Here is a 20,679-nt window from a genome sequence, read left to right on the forward strand (position 1 = left end):
GACATGAGGGCTTTCTGGCTCCTGGCAGACCCGGGGTCTGAAGGGCCGCCCGGCTGCGATGGGCGCTTGTGCGCATCTGTAGTCCCTGCTTGCTCTGCTCCTAACGCGCTTTCTTTTCTTTTCTTTTTTTTTTTTTTTAAGATTTTGTGTATTTGACAGAGAGGCAGAGAGGCAGGCCGAGGGATGGGGGGAGCAGGCAGCGCGATGTGGGCCTCGATCCCAGGACCCCTGGGACCATGAGCCGCGCCTCCGAGGCGCCCCCTTGCTCAGTCCGAGGCGCCCCCTTGCTCAGTCCTCACCGCCAGCCCGGAGCCTCCCCGAGAGCCGTCCGGTCCGTCCGGTCTGTTCCAGTCAGGACGTGTGAGGCAGAGAGAGGGCGAAGCCGACCCCACTGAGCGGGGACCCCCCCCACACACGGGGGCTGGGTCCCGGGACTCCAGGGCCATGGCCCGGACCGAAGGCCGATGCTCAACCAGCTGCGCCTCCCGGGCGGCCTCTGCCCGTTTTCAATCTCCTTTTTCGGCAGGTGTGAATCGGCTGCGGGACTTCGTCCGAAGGAGGAGGAAACGGAGAGCCGGAACGTGGGGGAAATAAAAGGCTCTTTGGCCCGGCGGCGCCCGCGGTGTTTACTGGGCGGGGGCGGCGCGGGCTTCCAGGGCGGACAGGCTCGGGGGCGTGGCCGAGCCGCGGCTCCGGGGTGGGCGGGGGCCGTGGGACGGGGGCCGGCGTGAGGCACGGTGGCCGCGGCCCCGACCCGGCCTGACCCGCCTTCGGAAGACCCTGGGTCTCGCGCAGCCGCGCCGCCCCGGGCCCGGTTCTCTTCAGTGGCAGAGACTCGGTAGCGGCCCCCGTTGAGGGACTCCCGTGGAAGGGTCACGAGCAGGCCCGACAGCGCTGTGGGACCTCGAGCAGGTCGCGCAGCTGTGAAAGGCCTGCGTCCGGAAGGGGTCGGGCAGACTGGCTGTTCCCAGCAAAGAGGCCTCGAGCGCGGGAGCCCGCGTCCGGGCTGTGCGGTGACCGACCAGAGCCGTCCGTTTTCCCGCCTTTTCCGCGCCCGGCGAGCCTCCTTCCCTGGCCCCGCCCAACCGCTGCCCTGTACGCAGGCGCAGATCCGGCTTCTTCTTTCCTCCCCCTCGCGCCCCCTCAAAGCTTCCCCTAGCAACAAGCTCGGGCTCGGCGCTGAGGCGGGGCCAGCGCATGCGCCGCAGCTCTCTCCACGGCCACTTGTCGGACTGCTTGCTGAGCTCCTCCCCCTCCAAGCCTAGCCCTTCTCCCCGCCTCCTCCCATCCAGGGTCCGCGTGGCGGAGCGCGCGCGCACTCCGGCCCGGTAGCTGCCCATCTCGCTGGCCCCGGCAGTGAGGATAGGGGGGCGGGGCCATTTCCTCGGGGGTTCCGCCCCCTTTGGCCCGGCGTCCCTACCGCGCCTGCGCGCTCCCGCCCGGTCTCCATCTTGGAATTGGGAGGAAGAGGGAGAGGGAGACCGGGACGAGCCCGGGGCCGTGGTGCGGAGAGAGGCTGAGCCTGAGAAGAGGAGGGGAGCGGAGGCGCGGGGACCGTCCGTAGCTGCAACCCTTCAGCTGCCCTCAGGGGAGAAAAGGGGAAAGGGAGGAGGCTGGGGCGGGAGGGAGGGCTGTCACCCTCGGACCCCGGTGTGAGAGGGGCCGTGCGGCCGGACGTCCTCGGGGTGGGCCCCTGTCGGCGGCCGGAGAGCTGCGGCTCAGGCCCTTCGGTCGCGAATTTCCGGGCTTGCCCCTCGCTTCGCAGATATCCGGGCATCAGCCCCCCGACCCCACATATCCAGGACCCGGGCCCCAGCCTCTTGAAACCTGGGGCTCTGTTTCATAGGATTTCAGAAACCTGGGGTTCAGGCCCCTGCGCGCACCGGTATCCGGGGCTCATTCCCCGCGCGATCAGATACCAGATTCAGCTTCCCTTCGCCCAAATATCTGGGGTTCAGACCCCACAACCAGAAATCCGGGATTCAGCAACGGTCGCCCTCGAGGAGGAGGAGGACTGGACCGCGAGGTCAGATCAGGTTGTCACCCCCTCCCCTCCAGGGGAGGCTTCCCGGGCCCGCCCCTCAGGAAGGGCGAAAGCCGAGGAAGAGGTGGCAAGGGGAGAGGTCTCCTTGCCCCTCTCCCAGCTGGGCAGAGCCGCTGGAGGACCCCAGGAGCAGGCGGAAGCGCTGGGGCACCATAGTGACCCCTACCAGGTGAGACACGGGGGGCAGGGGCGCGGGTCCCTTGTCTAGCATTGAGAAGAAAGGGTGCTCCTTGTGGAGGAACTGGGCCTGGGTAGGCCCTCTTCCCAGGATGAAGCCCCGCGGGCCGGTGGTGAGCCTCTGGCTAGCGGTGCCTTCTGCGGCCACCTTGTTCCTCTTCATTATGTCCGTGCGATGGGGGACCTAAGGTGACAGACAGGGTCTTCGATGTCATGGGGGGGTGACACCCTAGGGTGCCTGAGCTAACCAGATGGGTTTGCACTCTCCTGGTCTGTGTTCACTTGGCCCCTTACAGCTGCCTGTTCTCTGATTGTACCCCTTTCTCTGGATGGCTTTGGGGGGTTGATCCCTTGCCTTTGAGCTGCAGGGTGGGTCCACCTACCTGTGTCTTAGGCTTGGTCTGTTTGGACGGTCCTCTCCAGGAAGTGTGTGTGTGTGTGTGTGTGTGTGTGTGTGCATCTGTGTTGAGGAGTGCCTGGCAATGTGTTTTCCTAGCTGGATCGTTACCTTCCAGCCTCTCGCGGATGGTGTGAGCTCATCCGTTTGTCAAGCGATCTGTCATTTAGAAAGTGCTTTACATCGGCTCTCTCCCGTGCACCTCCCCCTCCACTCCCCCCGGGGGACCGCTTTCCTTGCCGTCTTCCCATTCTGCAGTTGAGAATATTGAGGCCCAGAGAGGTTGCCCAAGGTCACACAGTGGCAGAATTAGGATTTTGAAACCCAGATTCTTGATCGAGTTTTGCCCCCACCCCGCTCCGTGCCTGTTCTCTGATTGTTCTCTGGGCATCTCTTCTTGGCCAGGGATCCAGAGACGGATGAGTTGGGGTGAGGTGGAAGAGTGAGGGGAAGAAGAGCCTCCTTTTGGGGAGGGCTGTACTCCGAAGCGTTTTCTGACGCCTGTCTTCTGTCTCGTGGATTTTTCTCTCGGCTGTGACCTTCATCGTTACCCTGATTCCGTTCGTTGGCCTGGGTTCCTGCGAGGGCTCTCTCTTGTGACAGATGATAGCCATCGTGGGGTCTCTTCACAGTCAAAGCCACGCTGCTGGGGTAGGATGGTCCCCAAAGTATGAAATCCTTGTGCTGACCCTGGAGGCAGGGAAGGAGAGGTCCACATGCCAAGTGTCTGCATAGTGTTTGTAGGTTCGAGATCTCATTAAACATCTCACAACAGCCCTGTGCTGCCATCATTTTGTCAAAGAGAAGACCAAGTATAAGGAGCCTCCGGAAAAGCCTGTTGTTGGATGTTGCTGGCGAGCTGGACTGGGAGCGTAGCTGAGGGACAGGCGGACTTGGGTTTCCTCATCTGCAGAGGGGGCTGTGATTCCGCTCAGACATGGGTAGCCACACACGTGTTCCTGATTGGAGGAAGGGGCCCAGTGTGATGTTTTGCTGGCATCCCTCGTGCGTGGCTTGGGGTCCTGGGTCGGCATTCTGGGCTGGGTGCTGGTAAAGAGGTCAAGAAGATTCCTGTGGCAAGTTGTGAGCCCCTGCCTTGGTGAGTGGGTGTGTGGTGGGGGTGAGAGGTGGCTGGCAGTGGGGCTGGCGGGAGAGTGGAGAGAGGGGCCTGTTTGGAGCAGCTTGGGAGCTGCTGAGGGCTTGGCTGGGGGCAGTCCGTCAATCTCCTAGGCTATTCTGAGCCCTCTGCACCCTGGGGGCCCACTGAAGAGTCAGGCTTACTTCTTGCCCTCCGGCTTCCAGTTGGGCTAAGGAGACAAAATTAACCACACAACAGGAAACAATGCACGGCAGAATATAATTACACGCTAAATTGTTAGGTGCTTTAAAGGAGCTAGAACTCTGCCCTGGGAGTCCAGCTCTGCTCAAGGCTCTTTTTGTGTCTAAATTCCAACAAGTGCTTAGCCGGGAGCCTGGCCTGAAATTCCCTGGGGCCGAGGGGCGGGGTCCTGGCTTCTTCCTGCTGCGGGAGCTTTCTGGGAGCTTTCTGGGAGCTTTCTGGGGGTATCGGGCTGTGTGCTCTAGGAGCGCGCCCTCAAGGCTAGACTGGCCAAGGGAGGCTTCCTGCAGGACGGGCAGGAGCTTGAGGGAGTGGCTAGGACAGTAATAAGCACACTGGCCTGACGGGGAGAGGGTCCTGTCCTCTGACCTTGGAGAAATCCTGCTGCCTTTCTGTGCCTCAGTCACAGAGTCTGTAAGATGGTGACCACTGTCTGGCCCTGCTTCTCTGCTGCACAGCAGCAGAGGACCAGCTTTGGGCAAGACTTAACCTTTTCGGAGTTTATTTCCCCATCTGCAAGATAGGGGAAATAGTAAATTCTCATAAAATTGTGGGAAGGATTGAATGCGAGAGATGCATGAAGGGTGCTTACTCTTACGCGCTTAGTCAGGGCTCTTGGTGCCCCGCAGACGTTCTGGACCTTTTCCTGAAGCACGTGTGGTTGGACTGGGCAAGTAAGGCGGCCCAGGTCACAGGCCCTAAAAGCCAGCGGTCACTGCGGTCCCTGTCCTTCTCGTTCTACACCTCCTTCCTACCACAGTGTCCCTAACCCTTTTTGAGAGCAAGTCCTCTGGCCCTTGTGGGCCAGTACCCACTTCTAACAATGGCCGGATTTCCACTGCCTCCGGCCTGGCTGTTTCCTGCTCTCTTCCAGGGTGTGAGAGGTTGAGGGAGGAGGAGGCCTCGACGCCAAGGGGAACAGGAAGGTGCCTGGAGATATTGGGGGTATGGGAGTTGTGGGACAGGACACTTGGGAATCGGGGTTCTGGCTGGGAGGTGGGATCTTTTATTCTCGAGGCGGGAAGTAAGGGTTGTAGCGAAATGGATCTTATTGGGGGCTGGCGGTGGTGAGGATGCTTTGCTCTCAGTCTTCCTAGCAGTTTTAGGGACTCCAGGGACCCGGCCCCCGTGCTCTGGTTGCCAGGGCAACTTCATTTTTTTGGAGCTTTGATGTTGTTCCTAATCTCCCCCTTGCCCTTCCTCTGCCGTGCCGCCCCCTCATCAGGGAACTAGTGGAGGAGAAGGCAGAAACTTGAGAGGCCCCTTCCTTTCTCCCTCTTCGTGTCCCATCTTTGCTCTAAGGATCTGCTCTTCATTCTCCAGGTCAGGCCCCACTCTCAGGGCCCCCAGGGGCCATCATGCCAGCTGGGGGCCGGGCCGGGAGCCTGAAGGACCCCGATGTGGCTGAGCTCTTCTTCAAGGATGATCCTGAAAAGCTCTTCTCTGATCTCCGGGAAATCGGCCACGGCAGTTTTGGAGCTGTGTACTTCGTGAGTTGGGGCTTAGGAAAATGGGGTAGGGGCAGGCACTGCCTTCTTCCTGACCTGGGTCCACAGCCCGCTACACGGCTGTACCACGCCGGCCTCTCCTGCCCTCCCCTGCTGGGTCAACAAGACTGCCCGCTGCCCAGTTCTCACCAGGGGCCTTCACCACCTTCTGATCTGGTCTCACAGGCCCGAGATGTCCGGAATAGCGAGGTGGTGGCCATCAAGAAGATGTCCTACAGCGGGAAGCAGTCCAATGAGGTGGGTTAGGTTTGAAGAGACTGCTGGGGGGCAGAGCAGGGAACCCCAATCTCAATGTTGAGGCTGAGTAAGCCTCTCCTCCTCTGACCTCTCAGAAGTGGCAGGATATCATCAAGGAGGTGCGGTTCCTGCAGAAGCTCCGGCACCCCAATACCATTCAGTACCGGGGCTGTTACCTGAGAGAGCATACGGCTTGGGTGAGCTAGCCCCCGACTCTGGCCTGATCTTTGCACCCGTCCTTGTCCTGGTCCAGTCTCTTAGGCGGGCCCTATTCCAGGTGCCGTTATAGGGACCTTGGAGAGGAGGAAGTCTCCCCCAACTTCTTTAGTCCTCAGACAAACCCATGAATAGCAGTGTTTGTCCAGAAGGAGAGGCTGGTCTGAAGATGGACGTAAACTGTTAGTAGTTGGAAAGGGGCACATGGGCTGGAGGAAGTGGAGCTAGAATGGGGCTTTGAAGAGATTCAGTTGGGAGTCTCTTGGCATCTTGGGCATCTTGGGCTGTTTCTAGAGGAGGCCCTGGCTCTAGGGACTCTCAGCAATGTCGCTTTCTCGGCCGCCCTCCCTCTCTGTTTTCACCCCCGGGCGCAGTGACTGCAGGATGGGCAGAGACACTGTCTGGATCTCTGCCCAAGGGAGATGGGGCAGGGGGCGCTGGAAATGCTTATCTCTGACCCGTTATCCTTTCTTAGCTGGTGATGGAGTATTGCCTGGGCTCAGCTTCTGACCTTCTAGAAGGTAAGTGGCTCTGGCCAACAAGTGGGAGAAGGGAGAAGAGCAAAGACGCTGTAGGGGAAGGGAAGGGAGCTTGTTCCATCCCCACCCCGGGCTCCCTTCAGTTTGGTGTTTCTCCCTCACTCCCCAGTGCACAAGAAGCCCCTTCAAGAGGTGGAGATTGCGGCTGTGACGCACGGGGCCCTTCAGGGTCTGGCTTACCTGCACTCCCACAACATGATCCATAGGTACGAGCTGCAGCGACGGTGGCTGTGAGGGGTGCAGTCTACACTGCTCATTTGGCTGGGCTGTGGCCTTCATAGAAACTTGGTGCTGAAGCCTTGCGCAGCCTTCCTGAGACGCGTGCCTTACCCCCGGGCGTTGTCTCTGGTAGGGATGTGAAGGCCGGAAACATCTTGCTGTCGGAGCCAGGCTTGGTGAAGCTGGGGGACTTCGGCTCTGCGTCGATCATGGCACCCGCCAACTCCTTTGTGGGCACCCCGTACTGGTGAGTGGGAGTCGTGGTGAGTGGAGAGAGTCCCCAGGATGTTGGGAGCAGGAGTTGGCAGAGTCTGGGTGCCCGATCAGCCTCTTTCTTCTGACCTTTCTCCCAGGATGGCTCCGGAGGTGATCCTGGCAATGGACGAGGGGCAGTATGATGGCAAGGTGGATGTCTGGTCCTTGGGGATAACCTGCATCGAGCTGGGTAAGGACGCATCCTCTGTGCCCTCGTCCTTTTTTCCTCTCCACTCCTTTCTCTTTCTCTTACCATCCCCACACCATCTCCTCCGCAGGCTTTCAAACCCCTGTCCGTTTGACTCTACCCTTGGTCCTCGAGTCAGTCAGCTGTCAAATCCTAACAGCTCTTAGACCTGAAGATTTCGAAGCACTCTTCCCTTCCTGTCCACTACTCTAGTTCTCTGTCTTCTTTTCTTTCTTTTTAAGATTTAATTTATCCCACAGAAAGAGAACACAAGCAAGGGGGGAGCGGCAGGCAGAGGCAGAGGGAGAAGCAGGCTCCCCACTGAGCAGAGAGCCCGACGTGGGGCTCCGTTCCAGGACCCTGGGATCATGACCCGAGCTAAAGGCAGAGGCTTAACCTGCTGAACCACCCAGGCGCCCCTCTATATTTTTTGAATGCCCACCGTGTGCCATGCTATGGCAGCAGGTTCTGGGGGTAGAGCCGTGAATGAGGTTCTTGCCCTCATGGAACTTACCTTCTGGTTGGGGAAACAGGCATGTTTTCTCTCAGTGCGATAGAAGCTGGAAGGAGAAGTTTCCGGAACAGTACAACCGTAGAACAAGGGACCTGACCTAGTTCAGGGGCTGAGGGAAGGTCTCCTCGTACTGGAGATGTCTAGGTAGAACGGTAAGACAAATAGTAACTGTGTGAAGACTGGAGGGAAGAGCATTCCAGACAGGAAAGAGCAGACGTGGGGAGCTGAGCCTGGCTTCAGTTGTTTGGAATATTGCACGTAATGCCATGTCAAAAGCAGTGAGTGGTAAGGCCAGAGGTTAGGCTCAAGTGAGTTCAGGAGGCCTTGGAGCCTGTCCAGCTTACGCTACTCACACAACCGTTTGCACGGTAGTGTTGGTGAAGCCTTCAACGTGATGCCCGGCACAGCTAGTTGCCGCAAAAAGAAATGCCCTTAGGTCCTCTTATCAGTGACTTCCTCCTGTGCTGATGTTTCCCACCTACAGTCTCTTCTTCCCTCTGGTCTCCCTTACGGAGAGACCCGCCCCAGCTGGGTGCTGCTGCTGCTTCGCTCCCCTCCATAAGCCTTTAATGCTCCCCATTGCCTTCAAGACTGACGCCGTCCCCACCCTTCCTTCCACCCAGCTGAAGCTTCTGCTGCCGGAAGGTTGGCGCTCTCCTCCTGAGCTTGCCGTGCGCTTTTCTACTGTCTTGCCTCGGTTTATATTGTGTCTTCTCCCCGAAGGCCGAGATTTGCACGTATTCTTGTTCTCCATCTCCACATGTCTGCATTTGCCATTTAAGGCCACAGCCGGACAGGTGTTGCAAATATGTGAAACAGGCCAGGTATGAGAAAAATTGGGAGCTGTCCTTTATATTTCTAGTTTTTGGTAGAGACATGAATGCAGAGACTTTCTCTACTGCCAAAGAAACAATCAGTCCTGATTATAAATGACAGCTGATATTCTGTATCAGAGAAGCAATGAGGAGAAGGCTCTGGCAAACTGGAGATTGCTGTTGCTTAGTTCTAGCCCGTCATTGTGCAGGAATGTCCGCTCCTTTTCATCAGATCTAATTCTTTAGGGGAAACTTGAAATTTAGATGATGGTGGTGATGATGATGATGGTTATTGTTAGGTTGGAATTTTATTCAAAAATCACTGTTTGGGGTGCCTGGGTGGCTCAGTGGGTTAAGCCTCTGCCTTCGGCTCGGGTCATGATCTCAGGGTGCTGGGATTGAGCCCCGCATCCGGCTCTCTGCTCAAGAGGGAGCCTGCTTCCTCCTTTCTCTCTCTCTCTGCCTCCCTCTCTGCCTACTTGTGATCTTGTGATCTTTCTCTCTCTGTCAAATAAATAAATAAAATCTTTTTTGAAAAAAAATCACTGTTTAGGAGCTCCTGGGTGGCTCAGTCATTAAGTGTCTGCATTCAACTCGGGTCATGATCCCAGGGTTCTGGGATTGAGCCCCGCATCGGGCTCCCTGCTCAGTGGGAAGCCTGCTTCTCTCTCTCCCACTCCTCCTGCTTGTGTTCCCTCTCTCGCTGTTTCTTTCTCTCTCTGTCAAATAAATTAAATAAAATCTTTAAAAAAAAAAAAAAAAGTGTTCAGGCCAAAAAACATAAACCCCACAAAACATGTGTCTGGCCCACAAGGAACTCGTCCTGGCTTTTAACTTCTCAGCTGAGGCCTCGCTGCAGTACCCCTTCTTCCAAAGACCTGCCCTCCATCCCCTGCCTGCGTGCCAGTTTGAGGGCCCACCGTGCACACCCCACTTCCCAGCCGCTTTTCTGTCTCCTTCCCTGTTGGACTGGAAGTTCTTTGAGGATAGGGCCCCTGTCTTGTTTTTCCTTAACTTCCCCATAACACTTAGCAAGTTTTTGGCTCCTATTTGGAACCTAATAAATGTTAGCCGGGCTGATAACTGTTTCCTTCGGCCTCCTTCGGAGCTTACGCACATGTTGTTTTCTTTGATCTCTCCTCCACTGTGTGTAGGGGAAAGGGTCAATATTAAATTTTACAGAGGGAATTAATTGAGATTATGAGAATTGGTCAGCAAGGAAGTCAGGGAGCTGAGGTGTGGACCCAAATCTTTTTTTTTTTTTTTTAAGATTTTATTTATTTATTTGACAGAGAGAAATCACAAGTGGGCAGAGGGAGAGAGGGAGGAGGAAGTAGGCTCCCTGCCGAGCAGAGAGCCCGATGCGGGGCTCGATCCCAGGACCCCGAGATCATGACCTGAGCCGAAGGCAGCGGCTTAACCCACTGAGCCACCAGGCGCCCCTGGACCCAAATCTTTTGATTTCCGTTCTAGCCTCCGCTGCCTACCTGCCACCTCTCACCTTCTGCCTGTTGACTTTTTCTGTAGCGGAACGGAAACCACCGCTGTTCAACATGAATGCGATGAGTGCCTTATACCACATTGCACAGAATGAGTCCCCCGTGCTCCAGTCAGGACACTGGTGAGGACTGGGCTTCCTGGGCCCAGGGGTTCGACCTTCCGGAGGGTGAGGCTGTGTGGCTCATGCCCTTCCCACCTCTCCCTTACCCGCCCCTGATATTTAGGTCTGAGTACTTCCGGAATTTTGTTGACTCCTGTCTTCAGAAGATCCCTCAAGACAGACCAACCTCGGAGGTTCTTCTGAAGGTGAGGGCTCACTGCCCTAGCAGTCTCCTAGAACTGTGGCTCGTTAGAATCACTGGAGGAAGCCCTCAGTGACATTAGTGATTCCCAGTTCTTCCTCCACCAGCCACTTCACCTACGAATTCCCACCCCCTTCCCAGTGCCCAGTGGACTTTGTGTTTTGCAAGATTTTGTCTAGAAGACTGCCTTTACTTATTAAGTAATAACTTGTTTTCCCATCTTTTATTAATCAAAGATGTATGTAATTGCCAGCCAGAGCTTCTGGTCTGCGTGCGATAACCAGGGTTGCCACACTGATCTCATGTAATTCAAGCCAAAAGCCTGTGTGGCCTTGTCTTGGGTAAATGTATGATTTCCCTTAGGTGTTTTTTGAGTTACCAAAAGTAGAGGGGCCCCTAGTCCCTTCACAGATCCATGGAGGCCTAAGGAACTCTAGTTGGGAACTGATGAAGACAGTCTAGGTTGGCCTATTTGCTTTATAATCATGGGATACCTTATGAGGTCCAGAGAGGCCTCATGATGTGTCCAGGGGCACACAGCACTTTGACAGAGGACCTGGACTACAGTCCAGATCTCCTGACTGTTCTTGTCTATCAGCCGTGCCTGGGAGAACAGGCGCCTGCCCCGGGAGTAGTGATTGGGTGGTGAAAATTCATGCAGGAGCAGGGGTTAGGACAAGGCTAGCGTCAGTTCATGGTGGACATGAGTCCCAGGGAAGTACCTCGGGGCAGAGGGGACACCAGAGCCCATGGGATATTGGGAGGCAGGGTGTTTGGCAGCAGGCCTCAGCATTCTCTCCCCTCAGCACCGCTTTGTGCTCCGGGAACGGCCACCCACGGTCATCATGGACCTAATCCAGAGAACTAAGGATGCTGTGCGGGAGCTAGACAACCTGCAGTACCGTAAGATGAAGAAGATACTGTTCCAAGAGGCACCCAATGGCCCTGGTGCTGAGGCCCCAGAGGAGGAGGAGGTGACCCAGCTTACCATAGCACCCCTGTATACCGCCGTGTTGTGCTCGCCTCCTGGCAGCGCTTGGCTCACTTTCCCTCTCCCTCTCCCTACCCTGTCTCCCTGTGCTGCCTCTATACACCCTCCCCTGTCCTTCCCCTTCCCCGCCGACAGCCTGCGCCCTGTCCGCAGGAGGCCGAGCCCTGCATGCGCCGGGCCGGGACGCTGACCAGTCTAGAGAGCGGCCACTCGGTGCCCAGCATGTCCATCAGCGCCTCCAGCCAGAGCAGTTCGGTCAACAGCCTAGCAGATGCTTCAGACAACGAGGAGGAGGAGGAGGAGGAGGAAGAGGAAGAGGAGGAGGAAGACGGGCCCGAAGCCCGAGAGCTGGCCATGATGCAGGAGGGGGAGCACACGGTCACCTCCCACGGTTCCGTCATCCAGCGACTGCCGGTGCGCGCCTTGCCCTCCGTAAGCCTGGCGGTGCCACGGCCGGTTCCCCGCTCTCCCTCCCGTGTGATTGCTTCGCTAAGTCTCATGGGGTCTCCGGGGAACTCCCTTTGGGCCCAGTAGCCTCTGAACCTTGGACAGCCCTTTTACCTTCCTTTCCTCTAGGGTTCTGACAACCTGTATGATGACCCCTACCAGCCAGAGATGACCCCCAGCCCTCTGCAGCCGTCGGCCGCCCCGGCTCCCGCCTCTGCCACCTCTTCTGCCCGCCGCCGGGCCTACTGCCGCAACCGGGACCACTTTGCCACCATCCGTACTGCCTCCCTGGTAAGCGTGGCCATCCGCCCTCCGCCTGGATGCCCCGGACTCCGAGTCCAGAGATGATTTTTCCCAGCTGTGGCGCTGGTTAAGTGCACATTCCACCCTCACTTTCTGTTGTTTTCTCTCACCTTCTCTCCTCAACCTTCCCCACTCAGCAGACTCTCAGCAGAATGTTTTGGTCACATCGCCTGATATGGGTATTCCAAGCTTGGTGAACTCTTGCTCCATCCTCGTGGCTAGGCTTAAGTAGTATGTCCTGGGGCGTCTTCTCAGGCTCCTGGCCAGCCAGGAGCTTCACATCTCTGTGCGTTGTTGCTCCCACATGGCATTATGACAGATGTGCTGGATTTTACATCCCTGGAGGGCAAGGAATGGTGGCCAGTGTCTGCCTCATACCATTGATTGGCTCTCAGGCCCGCACTCATGCCTGCCTCTCATCCTTCCGGCTCCTTTGCGGGGAGAGGGTACAGCCCATTGGAGAAATGAGAGAATCGTGACTCAGACGTGCTCTTGTCCAAGGCACTTGCCCAAACACCTTTGGTGGTTCTCAAATTTTCAAATTAAGCAGGACCTCGATCCTCCTAAAATCAAGTCATGGTGACATTTTTCTCCGTTCACAGGAGAAAATGATAGACTTTTCACGGAATGTAGTTTTCGTCCACACTTTCAGTGCACCATTAGATGACGTTTTTGCTTAGCTGCAGGCACCAGCATCGATTACCTTAGAGGCCGGTGGTCAGTCTGCTGCATTCTGTGGCTAACACTTGTGGTTGAGTGTTGTGCTGGGACAGCCCTTCACCTCCTGTGATGCTCAGTGCTTTGGTGCTGTGCAGAGAGGTCTGTAACTTCCAGGGACTTGGCCACCTGGACTGGTTGGAGTCATGCCTACTTGACAATGGGACCTGAGCTCCAAACCTCAGGTGGGGACACCCAGGCCCGGTGTTCTTGATACTTCCGGCATCTCACGGCCGAGCTCCCATCTCCGGGGCTGTGTAAGGAGTCCTTACCGACTCCTTATTACACTTCAGCGTTTGGTGAAGTGGAAGGAAGCCAACACTTGCTAGATCAGCGCGTTTTATTAGACACTAGTTCATCTGTATCACAGTTGGATCTCCACAGCTTCCTACAAAAGGAGATCATTGCCCCATTGAGCTGGCGAGGGAACTGAGGCTTAGTGTCGTTCCTGTGCTTGAAGTCACATGGTTAGTAAGTAAGTGGGCGTATAGCCCAGGTATTTCTGATTTCGACTTAATTTGAATTGTTGCCACTTTTGTGCTGGGCCTGGGGTCTCCGCAGTCTGTGAATTGGACTGTGCGCCCGGCGTCCTGTGGAGGCAGCAGGCTCCCGGGGGCTGAGTGTGAGCAAAGCGCCAGATGAGAATTCCCCCTGTGAGTCCGAAACGCGTGCTCTCCGGTGGAGCCCAGCGACCGGGGCGCCGTGTGTGTTAACGAGGTGGGCAGGGCTGAGCCCCGCTTCTCATTCTCCCTCCTGCCCCAGGTCAGCCGCCAGATCCAGGAGCACGAGCAGGACTCGGCGCTGCGGGAGCAGCTGAGCGGCTATAAGCGGATGCGACGGCAGCACCAGAAACAGCTGCTGGCCCTGGAGTCGAGGCTGCGGGGTGAACGGGAGGAGCATAGCGCGAGGCTGCAGCGGGAGCTCGAGGCCCAGCGCGCTGGCTTCGGGGCTGAGGCAGAAAAGCTGTCCCGGCGGCACCAGGCCATCGGTGAGAAGGAGGCCCGAGCAGCCCAGGCCGAGGAGCGGAAGTTCCAGCAGCACATCCTCGGGCAGCAGAAGAAGGAGCTGGCCGCCCTGCTGGAGGCTCAGAAGCGAACATACAAACTGCGGAAGGAGCAGCTGAAGGAGGTGGGCCCGGGCCGCAGCCGTGGGGGGGTGCTGTGCTGGGCGAGGCGCCCTGACCCCCTGCCCTCCCCACTGTCTTGCCCAGGAGCTCCAGGAGAACCCCAGCACCCCCAAGCGGGAGAAGGCCGAGTGGCTTCTGCGGCAGAAGGAGCAGCTCCAGCAGTGCCAGGCGGAGGAGGAGGCAGGGCTGCTGCGGCGGCAGCGCCAGTACTTTGAGCTTCAGTGTCGCCAGTATAAGCGCAAGATGCTTCTGGCGCGTCACAGCCTGGACCAGGACCTGCTGCGCGAGGTGGGCCACCCCGTCCCCCATTCCCGCCCACAGCACAGGCTCCTGCCCCTTCGTGCGCCTCACTTGGGCTCATCTGTCCCCTTTGCCCTCTGCCATGTTCCAGCTTGGCTTGTTTCCTCGTGCCTGCCAGACCCCGCTAGACCCCGCTAGAGCTCCCTAGGCTTCTGCTCCCACACCAGCCGGGAGCTTGGCTCCCTTACATCCCTTAGCTCCCTGTGCTCAGCTCCCTCTGCCGGGGAGTCCTGGGGCTCTCTTGACACCAGCAAGGCTTCCTGACTGGGCTCGGGGCCCTGCCTCCCTTCTGCCTCAGGATTTGAACAAGAAGCAGACCCAGAAGGACTTGGAGTGCGCACTGCTGCTGCGGCAGCACGAGGCCACGCGGGAGCTGGAGCTACGGCAGCTCCAGGCCGTCCAGCGCACACGGGCCGAGCTCACCCGCCTGCAGCACCAGACGGAGCTGGGTAACCAGCTGGAGTACAACAAGCGGCGTGAGCAGGAGTTGCGGCAGAAGCACGCGGCCCAGGTTCGCCAGCAGCCCAAGAGCCTCAAAGTACGTGCAGGCCAGCGTCCCCCGGGCCTCCCGCTCCCCACTCCTGGGGCTCTGGGACCACCCAGCACAGGCACCCCTAGAGAAGAGCAGCCCTGCTCATCTGGCCAGGAGGCAGTACTGAACCAAAGAATTCTGGGAGAGGAGGAGGAAGCAGTTCCAGAGAGAAGGATTCTGGGAAAGGAAGGGGCCACCTTGGAGCCAGAGGAACAGAGGATGTTGGGGGAAGAATCAGGAATCTCTAGTCCCGGCCCACAGAAACATAGGAGTTTGGTTGATGAGGAAGTTTGGGGTCTGCCTGAGGAGGAGCTAGAAGAACTTAGAGTCCCGTCCGTGGCCCCCCAGGAGAGGAGCATCGTAGGCCAGGAGGCAGCCGGGGAGTGGAGGTTATGGGGCCGGCAGGGCGGGAGCCTGCTGGATGAGGAGTTTGAGTTTGGCTGGATCCCGGGCCCAGCACTAACCCCAGTCCCCGAGGAGGAGGAGGAGGAGGAGGAGGGGGCTCCAGTTAGGACCCTGAGGGATCCTGGAGACGGCTGTCCCTCACCAGACATCCCCCCCGAGCCCCCTCCGACACATCGGAGGCACAGCCCTGCTAGCCAGCTCCCTGGACTTCTGTCCCACGGTCTCCTGGCAGGCCTGTCCTTTGCAGTGGGGTCCTCCTCTGGCCTCCTGCCCCTACTACTTCTGCTGCTACTCCCACTGCTGGCAGCGCAGGGCGGGGGTGGCCTGCAGGCATCGCTGCTGGCCCTTGAGGTGGGGCTGGTGGGCCTGGGGGCCTCCTACCTACTTCTTTGTACAGCTCTGCACCTGCCCCCCAGTCTGTTCCTACTCCTGGCCCAGGGCACCGCGCTGGGGGCCGTCCTGGGTCTGAGTTGGCGCCGTGGCCTTATGGGTGTCCCTCTGGGCCTTGGGGCCTCCTGGCTCCTAGCCTGGCCAGGTCTGGCTCTACCTCTGGCAGCTCTTGCAGCTGGGGGCAAATGGGTGCGGCAGCAGGGCCCCCGGATGCGCCGGGGTATCTCTCGACTCTGGTTACGGGCCCTGCTGCGCCTGTCGCCCATGGCCTTTCGTGCCCTGCAGGGCTGTGGGGCTGTGGGGGACCGGGGCCTGTTTGCACTGTACCCTAAAACCAACAAGGATGGCTTCCGCAGCCGTTTGCCTGTCCCTGGGCCCCGGCGGGGTAATCCCCGCGCCGCCCGACACCCACTAGCCCTGTTGGCAAGGTTTTGGACCCTGTGCAAGGGCTGGAACTGGCGCCTGGCACGGGCCAGCCAGGGGTTAGCCTCGCACTTGCCCCCCTGGGCCATCCACACCCTGGCCAGCTGGGGCCTGCTCCGGGGCGAGAGGCCCAGCCGTATCCCCCGGCTGCTGCCGCGCAGTCAGCGCCGGCTAGGGCCTCCTGCTTCTCGCCAGCCAGCACCTGGGACTCTAACTGGGCGGCGATCCCGAACCCGACAGTCCCGGGCCCTGCCTCCCTGGAGGTAACCACCTCTAGCTCCTCCTCAGCCCGAATCCGGAGCGTCGAGCACTTTATCCCCCACTCCTCAGTGAGGTTTCTCCGGTCCCAGTCCTCTCCCCCCTTTCACCCCTCCTTCCTTAGTATGCCTCCCCGCCTCGCCCCAGCCCTTCGGACCTGCAGACAGGCAGCCTCCCCCGTGGAGTCCGGAAGTTACAGTCTGTGGTCTCCCGACACTCCTCCCCCACCCTAAATTATTGCTGTTCTCCCGCTGTGTGTGTGCTCATCCTCACCCTCATCAACTCGGGCCTGGGGCCAGGGGTGGCCGTGGGTGGGAAGTCATGTTTTTTTTTTTCTCTCTTTGATTTTGTTTTTCTGTCTCCCTTCCAACCTGTCCCCTTTCCCCCCACCAAAAAAAAAAAAAAAAGAAAAAGAAAAAGACAAACACAAATAAAATATCTGAGCGGAACTGTACCTTTGGCCCAGGCTGCCTCTGTCTGCTTTGTCCTGCCGCCTAGCCTCCCGGGTATGCCCCCCAATCTGGACCCTTGGCCCCCAGTTCCATGACCTCTTCACCCCCATCTACGTTATCTTAACCCCTTCCACTCCTCAGCCTCATCCTCTCTGCCTTCATAGCTTCGTTGCGCCATGACCACCACCAGCTCGGAGGTCTGAGCCCCTGTTGAGCTTCCAAGAGCTTCTTGGTCCCATAGTTGCCCCATTGGTGGATTCTTTCCAGAGAGTCCTTAGGTTCCGGGTCCTTTTGTCCTCCTCCCCTGCCTTCACTCCGGCCCATCCCCTCGGTGGTTCCCTTTTGTCTGGGAGCTGGATTTCCCTCCTGGCATTAGGCTTTACCCTAGAGGGCTTGGGGATGGATCTGCAAATCCTCTACAGTAAGGGGTGGTGAGTTTGGGGGGCCCGTGGAAAGGGGCTTGGTTGTGGGCTTGGAGTGGGAGCTGAGTACACAAGGGGTGGGGCCGGAGTGTGAGGATCTGGTCAGGTAGCCGCTGCTGGCCCAGCGAGCCTGTCAGGCCCTTCCTGGCCACCTCTTTTGGCCCTTTCCCTGGCGTGGCCCAAGACGGGGCACTCCTTATCCGTTTTCTGGCTTGGAGCTTCTCCTCCTTCCCTCCCTCCCTCCCGAGGTGCTGAACCTGGGACTTCTCTGTCTTTCCTTAGCTGTGTCGCTCTCTTCCATGGGTGTGATGTGTGACTTGGTTCTCTCACTCTTGTGCACATGCTGTGTCTGCTCCTGGGTTTCCGTCTCTGGGTTGTATTTTCTCCCTCTTTGCATGGTCAGAGCTTCTTGTGTACGCTCAGTACCCTTAAGATTTTCAGTTCCCTGTCCATAAACTCTCCTGCTGTTCCTTGTGAGTTTTCTACCCAACTGTGAACTTGCTCTTGGAACCTGTCTTGTTTACTTCGTGTCTCTTGCCCATCGAGCATCTGCCTGATCTCTCTCAACACGATCCCATCTCTCCGTGTCTGTCTGTATACAGCTCCCCCCGCCCCCTCTGTCTAACATGTTTTCTGTTTCTCTCCCTCTCCCTGTCTCTGCTTCTGTCTCCTCTTCTCTCTCTCTCTCTCTTCTCCCCTCTCCCCGGTTGTTCTTCCTCCTCCTCTCCTTGCCCCCACCCCCCTTGGTCCGTCCACTGCATAGTCTAAGGAGCTGCAGATCAAGAAGCAGTTCCAGGAGACGTGTAAGATCCAGACTCGGCAGTACAAGGCCCTGCGGGCTCACTTGCTGGAGACCACGCCCAAAGCTCAGCACAAGAGCCTCCTTAAGCGGCTCAAGGAAGAACAGACCCGCAAGCTGGCCATCCTAGCCGAGCAGTACGACCAGTCCATCTCCGAGATGCTCAGCTCACAGGCGGTGAGGCCTGGGGTCCAGGGAGGGAGCACGTGGAGGCTGGCTTCCGTGTGCCCGGCTTAGTTACGGGCAGTGGGAGTGGGGAGTGTGGACAGAGACGGGGCTTTTGTTCTTGGGGGAAACTTGGATCCTCCCACTGGCCGTATTCTCCGCAATGGTTTCATTGTCTCTCAAGTATTTTCTTAAGGTCTTGTCAAAGCCAGCCTGACTACCAAGAACCACCAAGCAAAGAGTGGCTATAATTTTTTCCTGGGCTTGAGTTAGTTTAACGTGTTAACAGGGAGCAAATCAAAATGACTGTGGCCCTTGGGCCGATTTACTCAGACTTCTGGAGGATTTTGAAGATTGCTGTTCTAAGAGTGATCACACAACAACACTGGAATGGGCCAGTTAAAAACGACACGTAGCGTAGAACACCGAAGTGCCCTAGTCCCTGCCATTCTCTTGCCCAAGCCCACCTCTCAGAGGGAACTGTTAATAGTTGTAGTTTAGATTTTTTTTTCCCTATGCATATTTGGAAAACTACGTACAATCTTAATCTGAAATTGTATTGTACGTACTGTTCTTTTTCCACCTATTTCTTGGACACTTCCATGTCAGTACACCTGTCTCATTTTTGAAACAGTGTAGAATTTTCCATGGTATGAAGGTACCATCGTTTCTTTAACCCATCCCTTATTGGTGGACATTTAGGTTGCTTCCAGTATTTTGCTATTACAACGCTTCGGGGAGCTCCTCCGAGCACCTGTGCGAGTATACCAGGGCCATAGATTACTGGAAGTGTAATTGCTGTGTCACAGGGTATGGCGACCTTTCATTCTGCTGGATGTTGAGACTGGCTGCTGCTTGAAACCCGAGGGCCCAGCCTACCTGAGGGGTGTGTGTGGGGGGGGGAAGGCCCCTAACATGCCTTCTCCTCTTTGCCAGCTGCGGCTTGATGAGACCCAGGAGGCAGAATTCCAGGCCCTTCGGCAGCAGCTGCAACAGGAGCTGGAGCTGCTCAACGCCTACCAGAGCAAGATCAAGATCCGCACAGAGGGTCAGCACGAGCGGGAGCTGCGGGAGCTGGAGCAGCGGGTGGCTCTGAGGCGGGCACTGCTGGAGCAGCGGGTAAGGGGGCTTTGACGCGAGGGGGCAGCGGGGAGGGCGGGCTCCCCACGTCCCGCCCGCAGACGTGCTAACCTCTCTTCTGGGTGTCCCAGGTGGAAGAGGAGCTGCTGGCCTTGCAGACAGGGCGCTCCGAGCGAATCCGGAGTTTGCTCGAGCGGCAGGCCCGTGAGATCGAGGCTTTCGATGCCGAGAGCATGAGGCTGGGCTTCTCCAGTATGGCTCTGGGGGGCATCCCAGCCGAGGCTGCTGCCCAGGGCTATCCCGCTCCACCCCCTGCCCCTGCCTGGCCCTCCCGTCCTGTTCCCCGATCAGGGGCACATTGGAGCCATGGTCCTCCTCCACCGGGCATGCCCCCCCCAGCCTGGCGTCAGCCCTCTCTGCTGGCTCCTCCAGGTCCCCCAAACTGGCTGGGGCCCCCCACACAGAGTGGAACACCCCGTGGTGGAGCCCTGCTGCTGCTAAGAAACAGCCCTCAGCCGCTGCGGCGGGCGGCCTCGGGGGGCAGTGGCAGTGACAGTGTAGGCCCACCTGCCGCTGCGGTGCCTGGGCCTCTGAGCCGCAGCACCAGTGTCGCTTCCCACATCCTCAATGGTTCCTCCCACTTCTATTCCTGAAGTGCAGGATGGAGGAGCAGATGAATGGGGCAGGGGCAGGGGTGGGTGGAGCCTGATCCTGGAGGGCTGGAAGGGAGGCCCATCCGAGGGTGGGGGACAGGATGTTGGCTCCAGCTCCCCTCAGACGGCCTCATCTCATGAGCTTCTTGGGCTGGCCAGTGGCCCAGGGCCAGCTTGGGCGTAGGTGCCTCAAGGCTGACCAGGAGCCCCTGCCTCCCCACCATGGTGCCAGGGTCTCTCTCCTCCACGGCCTCGGGAAAGGAGGGAGATGTGCGCGTCGAATATTCATCTGGTCCCCTGGGGGAGGGGAAGGGTGGGTCTAGATATATTATATTCAGAGAACTATACTGCCCTGCGTCATGGGGCCGTGGACTGGGGATGCCAGGCCCCCCAGACCTGGGCTGTGGCAGAGCAGGTCTGGGGTGGGGAGAACAGAAGGAAAAGGCCTTCCTAGGAAAGAAGGATCAGGATGGGGTTTGGGGTCAGGTTGCCTGGTCTCTCCATCCCCCCCGTTGCTGTCTGACGTCCTGTGCCGTCTTGTCCTTTTTTTTTTTTTTTTTTTTAATTGAGATCAGAGCTAGGGCAGGGGAACAAGGGAAGGACCTTCGAAAGGGCTGCTCCCAGACCTGGGGGCAGACATGGGAGCCCCTCCCAGCTATGGGGTTGGCACAGAGCCCCACAGCAAGCTTTTAATAAACTGTTGGTTATTCTAACAGACCCCAGGACTCACCGTTTCTGTCCAAGGTGTGGATTAAGGACTGTTCGGCGGGAGGTCATATTGTTACTTGTCTTTAAAAAGGGAATTTATTGGGCTGTGTAACTGAAAATTTCAGTGATTTTAATGACTCTGGGCATGGCTGGATCCAGAGCTTTAAAGGAATTCATCAGTCTTCTGGCTTCTACTTCCCTTTGCTTTGGGATTCAGAGATCTTCAGAAGGTTCACGTTCACACACGGGCTCCAGGCCT

The 20,679-nt window shown here is 58.0% G+C and overlaps 2 protein-coding genes across 18 annotated transcripts in view; both read left to right on the forward strand.

The window, feature by feature from the left end:
* Positions 1-614, forward strand: part of TMEM219 (transmembrane protein 219) — a 38,033-nt gene extending 37,419 nt beyond the window's left edge. For all 5 annotated transcript variants that reach the window (XM_082714525.1, XM_082714526.1, XM_082714523.1 and 2 more), the window contains one exon: positions 356-614. The gene's annotated coding sequence lies outside the window, so the exon portion shown is untranslated. The remainder of the gene's footprint in view (positions 1-355) is intronic.
* Positions 615-1,290: 676 nt separating this feature from the next.
* Positions 1,291-20,429, forward strand: TAOK2 (TAO kinase 2). Of its 13 annotated transcripts, none has more exons than XM_082714504.1 (19): positions 1,292-2,213; positions 5,281-5,447; positions 5,631-5,702; positions 5,798-5,899; positions 6,394-6,439; positions 6,567-6,663; positions 6,810-6,923; positions 7,030-7,121; positions 9,975-10,068; positions 10,172-10,253; positions 11,056-11,223; positions 11,394-11,654; positions 11,817-11,978; positions 13,470-13,835; positions 13,918-14,121; positions 14,432-14,671; positions 17,779-17,991; positions 18,916-19,098; positions 19,191-20,429. In XM_082714504.1, the coding sequence occupies exons 2-19, from the start codon at positions 5,316-5,318 to the stop codon at positions 19,710-19,712; spliced, it is 3,150 nt and encodes a 1,049-aa protein (XP_082570630.1). In that variant the 5' UTR covers positions 1,292-2,213; positions 5,281-5,315; the 3' UTR covers positions 19,713-20,429. The 13 variants fall into 13 exon arrangements, with proteins under 13 accessions (XP_082570633.1, XP_082570630.1, XP_082570638.1 ...); XM_082714512.1 differs by having other exon boundaries at positions 1,396-2,213; positions 11,376-11,672; XM_082714514.1 differs by having other exon boundaries at positions 1,396-2,213; positions 11,376-11,654.
* Positions 20,430-20,679: the final 250 nt, after the last annotated feature.

Source organism: Mustela nivalis (genome assembly GCF_964662115.1).
Source record: "Mustela nivalis genome assembly, chromosome: 19".
Lineage (NCBI taxonomy): Eukaryota > Metazoa > Chordata > Mammalia > Carnivora > Mustelidae > Mustela > Mustela nivalis.